General features: G+C 39.4%; 2 protein-coding genes across 3 annotated transcripts; one reads left to right on the top strand and one right to left on the bottom strand.

Moving 5' to 3' along the window:
* Nucleotides 1–8436: 8436 nt before the first annotated feature.
* Nucleotides 8437–9911, top strand: si:ch211-217g15.3 (uncharacterized protein LOC368914 homolog). 2 transcript variants are annotated; one of them, XM_023289579.3, is made up of 4 exons: nt 8437–8538; nt 8696–8750; nt 8913–8950; nt 9043–9911. In XM_023289579.3, exons 1-4 carry the CDS (start codon nt 8531–8533, stop codon nt 9734–9736), a joined length of 795 nt encoding a protein of 264 aa, XP_023145347.1. In that variant the 5' UTR covers nt 8437–8530; the 3' UTR covers nt 9737–9911. The 2 variants fall into 2 exon arrangements, with proteins under 2 accessions (XP_023145347.1, XP_035812863.1); XM_035956970.2 differs by lacking the exons at nt 8696–8750; nt 8913–8950 and having other exon boundaries at nt 8516–8538.
* On the bottom strand, nt 9912–11876 carry fuom (fucose mutarotase). The gene is made up of 6 exons (XM_023289580.3): nt 11539–11876; nt 11272–11340; nt 11118–11188; nt 10907–11005; nt 10745–10818; nt 9912–10283 (listed from the first exon to the last, which is right to left on the bottom strand). The coding sequence occupies exons 1-6, from the start codon at nt 11621–11623 to the stop codon at nt 10217–10219; spliced, it is 465 nt and encodes a 154-aa protein (XP_023145348.2). The 5' UTR covers nt 11624–11876; the 3' UTR covers nt 9912–10216.
* Between the last annotated feature and the right edge of the window lie 5079 nt (nt 11877–16955).

The raw sequence follows: 16955 nt of genomic DNA, 5'->3' as shown, positions 1-16955 counted from the left end.
GACACTCTGAAGCTTTTTTTTTTCCTATAGTAATATTGTAGATTTTCACTTCAGATGATGTTTTTACCACAAAATGGTGTTTCTATAATTGCAGACAGCACTGCAGGGCTCATGAAAACAACCCTAAACGCAGCGCTTCCGTTAGCTGTAGATAAATGATGAAGATAAAGTATTTTAATTGGATCAGCTGGCTAGTCTGTAATCATCCTGTGACTGTGTAACAAAGAAACCATTCATATTTGAAATACGAAGATGCACCACAACATAGGAATAAATCAGTTCCGCTGATAACAGTATTTTATTAACCACTACCAATTCTCATAGGCTGCGCTTGTTATTCCTTCTAAAGGAGTGCATGAAGCATATCTGTGTAATATCCTATCTACATTGAGAGGGGAAAAAAAGTAAAAGCAGAGAGACATAACTGCTCAGAACGGGCACATGTTTCTTTAATAAGGATGAAAGCGCAGCACTCTTGTAACCGGATCTTTCTGTAGCGGGCAGCTTTCCATCAAGGAACAGCAGGATCCTCTCTTTAACCCAGGAGCATCGGGACAGATGGGGCTGTGACACGCAAACTCACAAATTCAGATCGTGACAGACACCGAGAGGGAATTCCTGGGCGCAACGTGCTGCGAGTATCAAGGTAAAGGGCAGCGGTGAAGGCGGCGTAAAAGAACATCTGTAACACCTGTGTTCACCTGTCAACATGATAGTGTTTCACAGGATGCTCTCCCCCTCTGAGCTCACCCTGCTGACGGCTCGGTGATGAATTCTAGCGGGGCTGAGGGGGTCGGAGGTCAAAGGTTAGGGGTACTCCAGCTGGCAGCTAGGCCTGCAGCGGACTCCAGTGAGGAGGCATTCAGCGACGGGAGCAGGAGGGGGGAGACGGGGGAGAGCAGAGGAGGGGAGGAGGCCGGAGTTGTCTCTCTTTCTGTGTGTCATTGTGTTTTGTGATTCGTGTTTGATGTACTCCACCCTCAAGGCCCCCGCTTCTTCTTTTTCTGGCATGAATCATCGCTACTTTCATGTTAGTAAAAGCTGACAAAAGCAGATATCTAAACAGATTGTACCGACCTCCAGATTGCTAAAAGTTCTTATTATTTTTTAAAAGGTATAATCAAGCTTTTTGATGAATCACATGTCTGCTTTGTTTGTAAATGGGGCAGTGGTAGTGATTATAACCTGGTTTTGCTGTTACCCTCAACTCTGCAGACCTCTAGAGTGACTTTAAGCTAATTGTTTTGGTTTTCTGGCCTAGTGGGTGCACATATTTCACCATTTAGAAACTAAAATGGCGGATATTTCACTAAAAGAGAATAAATAGTGGACATACGTTCATCAGGTGGCCAGGAAAACAACTTCACGTGGTAATATTGCTGTTCACATACAGGCCTGTTTTCTAACAAACTGGTCATATCAGCAGTCAGTTTGTTTCCGCTGCCCTCAAGAAACCAAAAATATACATGTATGTTGTTGCAGGTTCATAGTTTTGGGAAGAAAACTGACAACAGATAAAGCCAGGGACTTTCTCTGTGTCATTGTGTTTTATGATTTGTGTTTGATGTGCTCCACCCTCAAGGCCCTTTTCTTCTTTTTCTGGCATGAATCATCGCTACTCACATGTTAGTAGAAGCTGACAAAAGCAGATATTTATGCAGATTGTACAGACCTCCAAAATGATGTAAGTTAAAACAGCTAAAATCAAAATTTTTAGCTAATGACATGACTGTTTCTTTGTAAAAGAAGCCCCTGGTAGTGATTATCACCTGACTTTGCTGTTCCCCTCAACTCTGCAGAGCTCTGTAGTGACTTCAAGCTCAATGTTTTAGTTTTCTGGCCTAGTGGATGCAGATATTTGACCATTTAGCAGCTAAAATGCAAGATATTTATCTAAAAAGAGAATGAATACTGGCCATACATTCATCAGGTGGTCAGGAACACAACTTCAAATGCTGATATTGTTGTGCATTTGCTGGATGCTGTTCTAACAACCTGCATATATCGGCAGTCACTTTGTTTCTGCTGCCCTCAAGAAAACAAAAAAAAATTATGTAAATATCATTGCAGGTTCTTAGTTTTGGGAAGAAGACTAACAACAGATAAAACCAGCGACTGTGAATCCCTGCTGTGTTTCTGCAGTTTCCTGTTTTCTCCAGTAGAGGGCAGAGCTCCTAATTACCAAATTGAGCCACATGTGCTAAGTGTTGGCATGAAGTGTGTTTCATTTAACAGAGTTTTCCAAAACATTAGTTCTCCTCGAGTGGAAAATCTACTTAATGAGAAGCGTACAAAACACAGTAAATAGCCATTAAACTTACTTTAACAGCTCCCACATGTTTACTGAGTTTATGAGGGGTGTGATTGAGGGAGGAGAAGGGTGTATGGCATGTTTTTTTGTGTGTGAGAGAGAGAGGAGGACCACCTGAGCTTTCCCTCTCATTATTGCGTGTATAATATATTATTTCCATGGCTGACACACACACACACACACACACACACACACACACACACACACACACACACACACACACACACACACTGTCAGAGTGCTGTAATGGCTCTGTGTCAGATCTAGAAGCTAGCATGGCTAATGGTCATCTTTCACGCAGATGCTCAGATCAGCTTTTCAGATTAGCTGCCCTGGATGAAAAAAGGTCAAACATGTTCCTCTGCGTCTCCTCCTAAACAAAGAGCTTCCCGCTATTCTGTCATCGGTTACATAACAGGCTGATCTGACTGTCTCCTGTGCAGCTCCTAGTCCATCTCCCTTGTCATCGGCACTATTGTTGCTGGAAAACGGTCTCAGGCATTACCTGTGGAGCCACGTCGTCAGGTGACTCCGGGCCCCAGACTGACTGGAACCCTAAAATCCTCACCTGTTCACTGGGGAGACATTTTGTTAAGCAAAACCCTAAAAGTGCCTGCATGCAAGTGTTGAGCAGATGGCTCAGTAATTCTTTCTGCGGCTGCTTCATAAGTCTGACAGCTCCTCTAGTCACCAGAGCATTGTCACTACATTTCATGTTCGCCTTCCCCTCTTCCATGGAGGTCCTTCCCCCAGCCCTGTAATTCGTGCAAGTAAACTCCACCGTTGGATGTCTGATGTGTGTTTAATGGATGTTGGTGAGGCATCAATTAAGTTAATTGTAGATCATTGAGTTAATTTTAGTTATTTAGAAAACCCCAGCTTTCCTAAATGTTGTTGAGTGTGGGGCATATGACGGAAGACTGTGTGTAAAGACAGAGGGGTGGTTAGCCTCAAATACAGCCCTGCGCCCGGGACGACCTTTATGGGATTTACTGTTAGTAATGATGGTGATGATGATTGTTTTAGTGTGGAGGAGGGGAGCGACTTCTCTGTTTTCATTTAATTTTAAACAGCAATACATTATGTGCTGAGGTTTAGTTTGGAGTCTGATGTCTCTGGCTGATCGTCACCTGTTAAATATTATGTTCTCTATTTGTTTCTTCACCTGCAGAGACGTTTTGATAAAGATGCCACTTTAAGTCAAGTAGGAACATGACAGCTGCATTCCTGAATGTCTAAGCAGTAATAAGTTGTTACTGGTTTCGGGGCAAAGCCAGAACATCAGATTCTGCACTTCAGTTACAACTTAGCGAAAGCTAATATGTCATCAGCGCAGTGACATATTAATGTGCACTACCTGACTCTACACTGTGCACATGTATGCGCTACAGCAAAATGTACATATGTGCAATGATGCTCTTGCACACACAATCATGCAACAATTGTCTGACAGAAACATTTAACAACATGCAGCCAGGATCATTCATTTTAAAAATGGGAATTTAGTCAAATATTCATTTTGGTGGTTTCCCCCATAAATTGCTGCAAGCTGCAACATTTGGAGCATGTTTTCTACCCCAGAGTTACGGGCATAAATCACGACTTAATGCTGCATTTAAACAGTTACAGACAAGCAATTTATTCTTGGCCACTGCTTGCATTTTGTGCAATAACACTGTGTGCGTGCATGTGCGTGTGTGTGTGTTTCACAGTTTATTGGCAGCAGTCATTACTCGCTGACAACTCCCATTCGTCTTGGCCTTACTTCTGCACTTATATTTTCTAAAAATGCTTGTCATTGACATGATACATGCGCGTTCATACAGCACGCTTGAGTAGCCAATGGCAGGATGCAAGCAGAAGTATGTAGTGACGTTGGGAAATGAGGAAAACATATTTACACTTCATGAACTTGACAGATCAAACCAAACCTCTGATAGCTTCCAGGTATATCAGAGCACAATCTTTACACACCGCAGATAAAAACTGAACTATCCTCAAATCACCTACAGCCACGTGGAGACAAGAAAAAGCTGCCGGGGATTTAGAGGCTCATTAAGAAAGACTTCACAGCCACAGATAGGTGACTAATGTATTGTTTTTAATGTGTGAGGATATCAGAGTGATCAATCTTCATGTCGGTATTACATTTTAATTAATAGTAATGTTGAAAGTTATGTTTTTACTGTATAATGTTTCTTTTTCTTTGAGCCTGGAGACAAAATGTAAGTGGCTGCAAAATGAAACATCTGGGAAACAAATCTTTCATGACAAGAGTTAAATGTGAACATCAATATCAGCTTCATATCTGAAAGGTCACAATTATGCCATGTAGGGTGTGTTAGCTGAGCATAAAGACTGAAAACACTGGGAGCAGTAGGTGAGGCTCTGTCCAAATGTAACAAAATGTGCCCCATTTAACATCTCATTTGTTTAATGAATGCAGTTACCCGTGTGTAAAAGCAACAGTTTGCTGTTTTAAAGGGTAATTTCAGTTGGATTCTGTTCCGTATTGAAATTAGCTATTCCAAAATGCCTCTGAATGCATATAATTTAGAGTTCACACATTTATATTGCCCCTGTGTTGCCCTGAAAAACCACCTCTCCCAGCTTTTCTCAAAATTGTACCTCTCCTTTTAAACGTTCTGCATGCCCTTCAACATATGAGTCAAGTGACTAATGCACAATTCAGTGCGATGAAGGGGCAGATTTTCCTGTAAACTTGTGGGACTGTCACAAGTTCAGGGAGCAGAGCCTTGTGGTTAATCCACGCTGGCTGCTTGGCCTCTGGGCTTCACATGAAAGATGTTCGCAGATGTGTGCAGGACACAAGGAGCGGGTTGGTAGAAAACTTCGGCACACTTTATCCATCAAACCTCACCCACAAGACTTGCTTGGATGTCCTCTTGTACAGCTGTGGTTTTCTGGGAGATCACATCTCCAGGCCCCAATGCCAGTTTAACAGCCAGTGCGAGTTTGTTGCCGGTAGGATTGTAGCGGCAATGTTATCTCGATCATCTTCACAAAGACAGTCTTATGTAAAAGACTGGACTGAATTTCCGGGAAATATGATTATTCGCCGTCTTGTTTGGATGAGAACAGCTACAAAGAGCAGCCAGTTAGTTTAGCTTAGCATAAAGACAAGGACAAAATGAGTCCTCTCATATAATATTTGTATAAATAAGAATAGAATAAGTGCAAACAGAATCAAAAAGTAGTTATTTCCTTGTCAGTATGTCACAGCCTCTCTTAAAGACATCTGGTTGCTTGCTTAGGGAGGGTTTTCTTTTTGGTAGAAGGCAGCAGACCATCAGTGACCTGGGACTGGGCCTAGTCGAGGGGTAATATTGGACTTGTACATATGGATCTGATAGAGAGTGCAGATAAGCAGCAGACGTGCTGGAGCCATCCCTCGACCAGAGCAGGAAGTGTGTGTGGTGCGTACCACTGCTCCTGTTGTGCTGTACAGTGTGCCGAGTCCTGTTGTCATGAGACATTATTAACTCACATGTTAACTTAATGACCCTCCTACTGTTGTATGAACAGAGAACGAGACGCACTGAAGAGTTCTCACGGCCTCAGCGGTTACAGGAGTATGATGGAGGGACTGTCAGATGCCAAAACACTGAGCTGAAATGAAATCATCCTCCTGAGGGGTGCGTACGTTATGCTAGATGAGCTAGATTAGTTTATGGCTGTGTATTTCAACTTACAGATGTTTGACATAATCTGAGAGTTCACAAATCAGGAAAAAAAGTGATTCATAATTGAGTTGTAATTTAAACAACTCAGTCTGTTCATCAGGCTGTTTCGTTCTGAGGCACTTTAGCAGTGTGATAGGATCTCGGCATGAAGCATAAATTAGAGCTGACACACTCACAGTTGATTCAGTGATTGTGGTGCCTGGCGCTAAGATCATAGAGCGACGATCATCTGCCTCCAATCTGTCCTCCTGCAGTACGTGAAGACTAATTAGTCGATTTAAATGATTGAAGCTGCACACAGTAGGACAATATCTGCGTCTGACAAGGTTCCCATGAAATACGCCAAGTATGGGAAGTATGTGCACTGTGGCTTCATGGTGCTGTAACATTATACATATGCAAGACTTGATTTTCATTTTTGTGCACACAATCCCTGCTTCTAAATGGAAGTGCTTAGAAGTTAGCATAATATTAGGTCCAAAGTTATTGTATGTAATTGGAGAAACAGTGGAACCCTCTGAACCCCAAGCAGTTTCTGGGCTTTTTTATTGCTCACTGTAGGATTGTTTTTCACTGCAATATGAAGCCCTGCACTTTATATTGCAGTAGAAGTAGAGAAAACTCAAAAATGCTTTTTGAGTAGTTTTACCCAATTGTGTCACAAATGTTAATATATATACTAAAACAAATAAACCGATAAAAAACAGAGGTAGAATTTCTGTGATTATTTCTTTTATAAATTAAAAAAAATATCTGAAATCAACATATATATCTTTTTTTTTTTTTTTTCAAAATTACAGCAGGTGTCACCATTACTGGGAAACACATATCTCTTGACTACTATAGATATTTTACCATTTACATTTTTACAACTTCAGTTTCACAGCCTGCTCTGGCGTCAACTCTAGAAAAATATTTCACCATGCTATATGTGTCTTCCAACAACTTGATCCTCTGAATATATGTGCCTGGTTTGCTGCTGACTTCTAACAAGATGAGGTCAGACAGCTGCGTCATTCAGCACACAGGGATGATCAACAAACTCATCACCAGTGAAAATCAGAAGGCTAACTGTCAATAATTCAGTCATTGCCCTTTTCATTGTCCACATAGGTGATGCTGCAGCCTCAGAATGAATAGTCAAAATCAAGTTCAAGTTCATTTTTGCAACATTTAATGAAAAGCCCAAAATTCAGTACAACTCATCTTCTTTTAGCCTAATGTTGTGCATCTGCTGCTTTTTCTGTTAAAGAGGCAGCATATTTCTTTACAAAAAGGATAAATTCACTTAGCATGTTTTTAACCTCACAAATTAGAGTGTATGTAAAAAATTAATTTAACTTAATAGACTGATATAAAAAAAACTGCCAAAGAAATGGAAAATAATACATTACATCGAGAATAGAAACAAAGGCTAACTCTATGATCCTTACTCTGCAAAATGGTTTTATGTACAGTATCGTTCAAAAGTTTGTAGTTACTTAGAAATGTCCTTATTTTTGAAAGAAATCAATGAAGATAACATTAAATTAATCAGAAATACAGTTTAGACATTGTTAATGTGGTAAATGACTATTCTAGCTGGAAATGTCTGATTTTTAATGGAATATCTACATAGGTGTACAGAGGAACATTTCCAGCAACCATCACTCCTGTGTTTTAATGCTACATTGTGTTAGCTAATGGTGTTGAAAGGATAATTGATGATTAGAAAACCCTTGTGCAGTTATGTTAGCACATGAATAAAAGTGTGAGTTTTCATGGAAAATGTGAGATTACCTGTGTGACCTCAAACTTTTGAACAGTAGTGTATGTACCTACAGTATGCAGTTAATACACAATATTAATCTGTATTTATATTCCACTGTTTTGATTTTGCTGATCTCCATCGAAGGAGATAGGAGGAATGATTATTGCATCATAAAATTTGTCTGGTGATAAAAAAAATGTTGACCTCAGCTTTAGGTTTTACAGTCTTAAAACTGATTACTGACAAGGATGATTACTCATAAAAACTAATTATAATGTTGGATTTGTATTTGAATATATATAGAATCTATTTTTTCATGTCTTTGCATACAAGAAACCAGACAGTAATTCTCTTTTAATCACAACATAATTAAACAAACAAACAAACAAAAAGGCTAACTTAAGTATGAAATGTATTACGCGTCTTCTGGTCAGATACATACACAGTAGAGTCACATGCTAGACTGGGTGACAGAAGGAGGAATTTCACTGCAGTCGGTTTTTGATACCAGCACATTGTGATCTCGATAAAATGTTGCTAAATACAGTTTCACATTTTTTTTCAAATGTCAAGCCACTTTGTTGTACAGACCACAAACCAGATAAGGAATAATGAATTACTTAGAGCTGATACTCCCGTGTTCAGAGAATACAAAGGTCAAGAAAATACAGCAGGTTTATAGGAGGAACTTTGGTCCTTCATTTCCACAGCAGGTGAAAATTTCTTGTTCAAAACGTTGAGCTGACAGTAGAAAAACGAGCCATCATGTTCAGGTAAGAAAAGTGAAAATCTCTTCGGAAGATTTCTGCCTGTTTACCAGGTTTTTAATGTTTAACAGTGTCTGGTTTGTTTTTGCGGCTGGTCTGTGTAATGTCTGTGACCCATGGGAGCCTGAACTCTAGACATTAATCCAAAGTTTTTCACTTGTAGGATTTGTCTAATAGTGTGTGTTTTGCTGATATCTGGCATTGCAGCAAAGCCCTGGGTATGTATAAATCACTTGTGGCTGTCCACAATATCACTGTTTAGATCATATGATAAAATCTAACTGGTGATTTTAAAATAACAGGCATGTTTGTATGGCCACTGATGTGTATTTGGACAGCAAGTTACATAATATTTGTGCTCTTTTTAAAATTTTTTTTAGAATAAACTTACAGGTGAAGCCTTTCAGGACACTGTTCTGTAAGTTGTAGTTTCTTGACACTAAAATAAAAGCGAATGATCTTCAGTAGGACTGATGAAATGCAGACTGACATTCATTTTTCTTCCTTCAGGTCCATAGATGGTGAAGGAAAGATGTCCGTGGGAGTGGAAGTGGAGCCTCCGGAGGACATGGATGAGACTCTCTATGAGATTGACCCCAGCATGAAGATTTGGAAGAGCATGACAGGCGGTGGACAGGACAAACTGTTCCAGAAGGCCGAAGAAGACTTGGATGATCTGTACCATCCTTCCATGGAAGATCTTCAAGCTCGGATAATAAACCTGGATGCCGTACCTGCTGCAGAGCTATGGAAGGAAGATGCCGACATGAAGGACGGTCAGGAAGCAGAAAAAGAGGGTATCTACTATCCTGCAGAAGAACCTGAGCAGGACTGGAATGAAGCCTACAACAAAGCCAGGGAACAGCTGGACAGATATTTGGCCCCACTGGTGGCTAAACAGAGAGATGGTGTGGAGGTCCGAGGTGCTGTCTACGAACCGGAGGAGGACAAGGATGCCCTGTATCATGGTGACGCCCCGAGCTGGTCTTTGGAGATGGAGTCGCTGAAACAGGAGATGAGGAGTGAAAGTGAGGTCAGGATTCACGAAGTACCAGAGGAGGATATGGATGATCTGTACCACAGAGACCTCCTCCTGCCTGTCGCTTATAAAGATTATGTCAATGCTGTTGCCCCTCTGTATTTGCCGTCTCAGAAAGAGTACAGTGAGCCAGAGGAAGATCTGGATGATCTGTACCACCCCTGATCCTTTAGTAACGCAACCAGTGTAGATAATTTAAAATCAGACAAATATCTGATACACTGTAACTGAAACAGCCATTTGATTGTATTAAAGTGCCTTAATACATCAGTAAGAATAAAGACATAAATATCAGTGTTGCTCATATGGAACTTTGCAATAAAGATACTTTGAACACAAATTTTAAAGACTTCTTGTGTTTTATTTAATGAAATGATGCAAAATGTGTAAATTATTTACAAAAACAAAGGCTGATGCCAACTCAACGTAATCTAAAGATCAGCTAGATCATATTTAGTGTTTTTAAATTAGCAAAAGTTGTTTTGAATTTTTATGCAAAAATATTCCCTTGATTTCAACAGAAAATAATTACATTATTGACTGAAATGACTGAAGAAAATGCGTGTAACACAAATCAAAAACTGAAAAACCATTTGCATTTAACAGAAATCATCTGAATTAAACAAATGTGAAAATGTGTGGTTATCACTGCAGCTGATCAGCAGGGATGACCCCCTTCTTCAGTATCAGGTTGCCATACAGAGCGGTTTCCCTGAGAAAAACAATAAACAGGAAAATGTTGGAATTTATCATAACACATGCTTGAAATGATGACACTTTTTTGTAGACATTTAATACATTCTGTTCTGTGATATTTTCAATAATTTAAATGTTTGTTGGAAATCAGCCTGACGCTTGACTCTGAAATATTTTCCAAATTTCACATTTGTTCAGAAATTCGTATCAGTGAAGTGAAAGTCAGTTAATCAGGCTGATGAAATGCAAAGGTATTAAAAAACATCTACTCATTTTATACTTGGTAGTCTTGCCGAACTGCAAAATGGACAACTGACAAAAAAAATACATAAAAATAAAAGATATAAAAGGTTTCACTCATAGAGAAAACTTTTCCTTAACTTTTACAGACTGACACGTGTTTCTGTGCTCATTTTTGCAGACAGAGAATAAAAAATCCAGCTACATTATTCAAATAAATGCAGAGGAAATACACACCCTGTTGCCACAACAGCGAAGGCCTTCTTGGCTCTTTCATAGAAAGCAAATCTTTCCACCATCTCAAGAGGAGACTACACAGAAATGAGTACACAGAGAATCAATAATCAAACTTCATTTAGTTTTACTGACTGAGTGTCTCAGTCGCTCAGGTGGTCTTACCTGAGAGCCAGCGTGGTTCAGCAGCTCTCTGTAGGTCTCCCACACTGGGACAGCTAAACATCTCTGTTTGTCGCTGTCTACCAGATCCATGACTGCAGCCTGTGGATGCATATTAGCACAGATTCAACACAAGAAACATTAAATGGTAAAAACAAAAGCATCTGGCAGAAAAATGACATCAGTGGCTTTGGCAGATGTGTTGGTCCTGTACCGGACAGGGGACGTAGGTGTCCAGGGGCAACAGTTTCAAAATGGCCTCCAAAAGCTGTGGGATCCCCAAACCTTCAAAAAGATCAAACAAAATTTGCACAATGAATGAACTGCAAATACAAATTCACTCAATATTTATATATGCAGGCACATACCATCAGCTCTGATCTCTTTTGGACCACAAGCACAAATGGAAGATGCTGGGAAATTTGCATCAGCTAGCACTGAAAGAAAAAAAAATAACAAAAACATTAACATTAATGACTGATTGAACAATATTTCGTTACCATGACCCTTTGAGATCTGCTGTCACTCTTTACATGTTGTTGACATGAACTTAGATTAGCCTACTGTAGCCTACGCAGCTTACAGGCTATGAAAGCTAGCACCTGTGTTTGTGTGTGTGTAATAACAAATCATACCAATCTCATCCCCGTGACCCATTTTAGCGAGGGCATAGAGCAGTTCAGGTGACAAAACTGAGGGGATTCCTCTCAGTACGACCATGACGGCAGCTACAATGAGCAGAGAGGAGAGTAACGCGAGAGAAATCACTTCGCCAACTCCCGTCTTCGTTAGCAAACATGCTAACCATAAAAATAGCCGATTAACAATAAACAAAAGCAGAATAGTGGTCAGTGAATGCCAAATATTTATTCCGGTGGCATCACAATTTAGTCACCGACTTAAGAATTCAGACTGTTTCGTGCTTCTGTCTGACGGGCAGAAGTTGTTTTTGTAGCGTATTGAATTATCTTGACTGTCCTGATGGTCTCTGTAGAGGTTGCGAAAATACATCATGTGACCAGGAAGCCTGACTTGATTGGTTAGTCCGCGTCTCTGCACATATTTAAAGGAGACACATCATTAACTCAAACAATCAAACGAAATCATAAAATTTCGTGTCCGTAAACTCCGTTTCAGGCACAAATATATATTTTTTAAAAAAATAAATTACTATCCAATTTAGTTTTATTCATAAAATGTAAATTTGATCTTGAGGTTGAACTGTAATAAAAACAAGCAGAGACATTGATATTAAATAAGGTTGACATTTATGTTATATATTCACCGCTGCAAATACACTCGGCATCAGTTATCTGATGACACTGCGGTGACTTGTCTAAGCTATAAAACAGTTTACTGTCATTAGTCCGACAGCTACTCTTGAGTCTGTGTTATCTCTGACACCCTTGGGTGGGCATAATTCAAAGCAGACACTGGTGAATGTGTTATTCCGACATGGTCTCCGATGCCAAGAATGTGAGATAATGAAAATATTTGTCGGATGAAAACCACTCCACCCGGCCTGTTTCATCTGAGCCAGAAAACTTCTCAGCTGGATGGCAGAAAAAAATGCTGAGGAATCCTTTCCATGACCGCAGACCCTGGTGCTGTTAAGAAAAAAAACTGATCTGCATATAAAAAGGCTTTTATAAAAGTCAAGTCACAGTTGCGGGCTTGTGGGCTCATACATCGACTTTACAATCCTTACACAGCTGCTGTTAATAATGAACAGGAGGGATATGTTTGCACTTTATTGCGTGTGTTTAATCTGCAAATATATGTACATAATACTTCTGCATTCCAGACCTACACTGTGTTTTTGCTTTATCCCAATATTTACCAGAAGGACTTGGGATGATCTGTGCGTAATGCCACTGGATTTAAACTTATTGCTATGCAGGAAAACTTCTGCCTATATTACAAAAATCATTTGTCATAAGGAACAGTAGCTTTCTTTATATATAACTTTAATATGTGTAGCTTCTTATGAAAAGAGGATTATATTGTTGCTTCCCTTTTCTGTGAAGCTTTTGACCTTCTTTGCTAGAATGAGTTTTACGCACGCAGATTGGTTTTACGCACAGAAACAGATCTAATGCGAATGAAAAATTGAATTAAACTGGCTGTTAAAGCGCAAATGAAGTCACCAACATGACCGAGTGGCACAGATGCAGTGTTGTTCAGGAATATGAGAGTGTTTTTTGAGGGGGAGAAATGAGGGGCTGCTGGGCAGGAGAAAGGACCCTTGCAGGAGCCAGGCCCGTCTGCCAGACTGAAAGCCCCTTCTCCCTCTCCGGACCCATGCTGCTCGCTCTTTATTTCGGCTTCTTTAAATGAGTTTATCACGCTATGAGGGTCTGCGCTGCCAAAATGTAACGTTTTGCCCCCTTTGTCTGCTCGGAGAGCCTCAATTGAGTCTACATTTATTATTTTGACCTTTCGGTAGCCTCAAAGAGGAGTTTCTTTTCGGGCCCTCTCTGCGGACTTTTGTGCTTCCCCGCAGAGTGAAGAGACGAGTTTTTTTCCTCCTCCTTTTTAAAGTTTTGTTCCAGGGGGATGACAAGAAAGCAAGCTCCAGGGGAATTTTGAATAAAAAAAAATCAATTAGGCCATGGCCTTGTGAAGATATGGGGCGCCGCCGTGTGAAGATCAGAGAGAAAAAAGGTGCTTCCCGATGATTGGAGCGGCACAAGAAAGCGCGCACTAACCAAATTTGTTCTGGTGTTTTCTTTGAAGTCAAAATTATGGTTTTATGTGGTCCAGAAAAATTGCAGCCAATAGGCAACGACTTAACAGAAAGACCAATGTGTCAGGTTATTTTTCATATTTTTAATTTAACATGCGTTTTTTCTTCTTTGTTGCGCATTTGCAGCAGACATGATCCTTTTTTTAAAAAAAATCTACATCAGGAAGATAGTAATATAAGGAAAATCCTACAGAAATTATTTGCCTAATTGACATTTTGTCCAAATGGAAAAATTATACAAGAACATTGTTTATTTAAATATTTATTGCTGCATACAATCTGTACAAATTCAAACCATGTCAAATTTCTTTTGTTAAAATGATAAAACGTTTAAATTTCATCAGCATATAAAAGCTTACCCTGACAAGTATGCATTTCTATTTTTGTTGTTTTTACAGTATTTTAATGACCCTTTAACTGTCACTTTTCACTTAGAAGTCCAAATAAAGCGTTTATCTATGTACAACTCAGTGCATATCTATGCAACAGGCACCAAATCCACTTTCTGGACATTTGTTTAACAGCACAGAAGCCCCATCTAGTGGAGCAAAGCACGCATTGATTGAAATCTGAGTAATTGAATCTTCCACCATTCAGATATGGAGCTGACACTGTTTACTGAATTTCATGAATATGTCAAAAATATCAGCCTCTAACATCTGGCTTTTACTAGAAGTTATACTGTATATTAGTGATGGATCCGGCAACACCGATACGAAACCCCGTGTCGGTGCGCGTATCGCTTTGAGAAAGTCACGTGACCGATACAGCTGCTGTTTCGCCTGTCACTGAAGCGCCAAACTTAATAAGGAAGCACGTCTGTCAACGGGATGCATCTCTGCCAAAAGAATCACAGATCTTTTGAAGTGCAATTCTTCGCTTCAAGCCATTATGGAGCCCGAAAGAAAAAGAAAGGTTCCCACCGTGTGGGATCATTTAGATTTTTTTTTTATCGGCAAATAAGGTATTTGTTTTTATTCCCTTGTTGTTTCATCCTGTTCCTCTCAGTTTCCACTTGATCTATCAGAACTCAAATCCTGAATGCCAAGACGGTCCGTGTATATTTTGTCAATTGGATTTTCCATTCTGAAACTGTTATTGATAAACAAAAAACGAGTGGTTATTTGATTTTCGTTTTAAAATACAAAAATTAAAATTGAAATTCAAGGTGTTTTTCCTTTTCATGATCAAAAAGGGATATACGAAATTTTAAAAATGCTTTGATTTTCATTTTATATTTAGAATAACAAAAAGTAAAATCAGTAAGAGACAGAAACGAAAAAAGGTCCGTTTTTTCATTTTCTGAGACCGGAAGTGGTCATCAGCAAGTGTGGAGCCAAACAGAGTACGGTGCATAGACAGTAGTTTTTTTTCCCGTTAATTTTCATGGTCATAATGAGAGATCAGGTGGCTGATCTTAAAATAAATCAATACTGATTTTTTTATGGCGCGTTAAAGTTTTGCGAAGCCAGGGGGCGGGACTACTTGATTGACAGTCCGGTCTGGAATGATTGACAGGTCCTATGGAAGAGGCAGCAGAGACTCTGCTCTCCTCGTGTGGATTAATTCTGATATAATAACTGTTGGTTTATTTATTGGTGGAGCAGCAGAACATTTTCCACAGACAGTTTTCCTGCCCGCTGGCTTGTTTTAACCAGTTTTCTACCTTCGGCTGATTCTACCAGCAGACACTGAAAGGACTCTAATAGTTCAGTAAGTAAATGTTTATTTTCGTATCGGTGCCGCTTTTAATGCACTTTATATGCAGCTTTAGTGTCAGATGTAATGTGTGCCATGCACTCCAGATGTTGGTGGAGGTTATTTCTGTGTGTGCTGACTAGAGAAGAGAGTTAGCATCCAGTGAATATGAGCTTTATATGAATTAGCGATGCTAACCGGCTAGCTGACCAGTCCTGCTTAGCAGCTAAATGTAGCATCAAGCTAACGATGTTTGTGTTGTTTCCTGTCAGCAGCTGAAGTGTGTTGGTTCATTAAGTTCATAAAACTGTGGCTGGTTGACGTTAATGTAACGTTCAGGAAACTTAAATGTGATTAAAACAGTAATGTTAATGTTCTAGTTGTCAGTAATCAGCTTTAATTTGACACTAAAACAGACTCTGATAGTTTTAAATGACATCAGTTTCATTAATTTGTTGCAAATTGTCTCATTTGTTGTTGTGATGTTGCTGCTGATTCATTAAAAGCAGATGATCCGTGCTGAAGATACGTTTAGTTCTAGTATCAGAGGCACAAGAAGGAAAATGGAAGTTTAGTTCTGCTACATCAAAGATTTCAGGATTAAAATAACTAAATGAGTCTTTATGCCTCAAACTTTATTTTTACAATAAAGAAATAATGAAATAATCACAGATAATAAAAATATAAATAGCAGAGAAAACCTGAGAGAATAATTTCCTGAAAAGTCTGTGAAGAAAAAGCAGCTTTTTATCCTGAAAGATCAGAATCAGCTCCAACATCTGCATCTGACAGCATCAAGTCAACCAGAAAGAAAAGAAAAAAGAAAATGACTTCTTTCGGATCACATCTGTTCCGCTGCTCACAGGCTGCTGCTGCTCACATTGTTCACATTTATAGTCCACTTTTAAAAGTTCAGCAGACAGGTGCTCTGCTTTGGAGTGCGACGATGTCGTCGGTGATGTGGAGAGTGAAGTTTCTATTCCACCCACAGCATGCTTTAGGGCAGCCGGGTCGGACTTGATGTTTGAAATACTGACCGACAGCTCAGATTTAACTGTCTGTAGTTCTGTTTTGATGGATGCTAAACTTTCACTCAAAGCCGCCAGGAGCTGGGTCTTTAAAATAACCAAAGTAAAAAGTCAAAGTATAGTACTGTATACTTTTCAAGAATAACATAGTATGGCCTGTAGTTCATAGTATAGCATGTCGGCAAAAAAACCCCCCGTAGATTATTATGTGGTTCAAAAAGCGCAAAATGATAGTATGATGCCTAAAATTGTCATGTATAATATGTGGTTCAAAATATGTCATAGTGCAGTATATTGTCAAAATAATAAGCTATTCAAGAAAGCGTCATAGTATAGCATGTCGCTCTAAAAACGTCTTAGTATAGGATGTCGCTCAAAAAATGTCAGAGTATGGCATGTCGTCCAAAAAAAGGTCAAAGTATAGCCTTTGGTCCAAAAAAAGGTCAAAGTATAGCCTTTGGTCCAACAAAAGTCATAGTGTAGCATGTCGCTCAAAAAACATCATAATATAGCATGTCATTCAGAAAACATTATAGTATAGCCTTTGGTCCAATAAATGCCATAGTTTAGCATGTCGCCG

Source organism: Amphiprion ocellaris, chromosome 16 (assembly GCF_022539595.1).
Source record: "Amphiprion ocellaris isolate individual 3 ecotype Okinawa chromosome 16, ASM2253959v1, whole genome shotgun sequence".
Lineage (NCBI taxonomy): Eukaryota > Metazoa > Chordata > Actinopteri > Pomacentridae > Amphiprion > Amphiprion ocellaris.
This window is presented reverse-complemented; position numbering and strand designations above follow the sequence as displayed.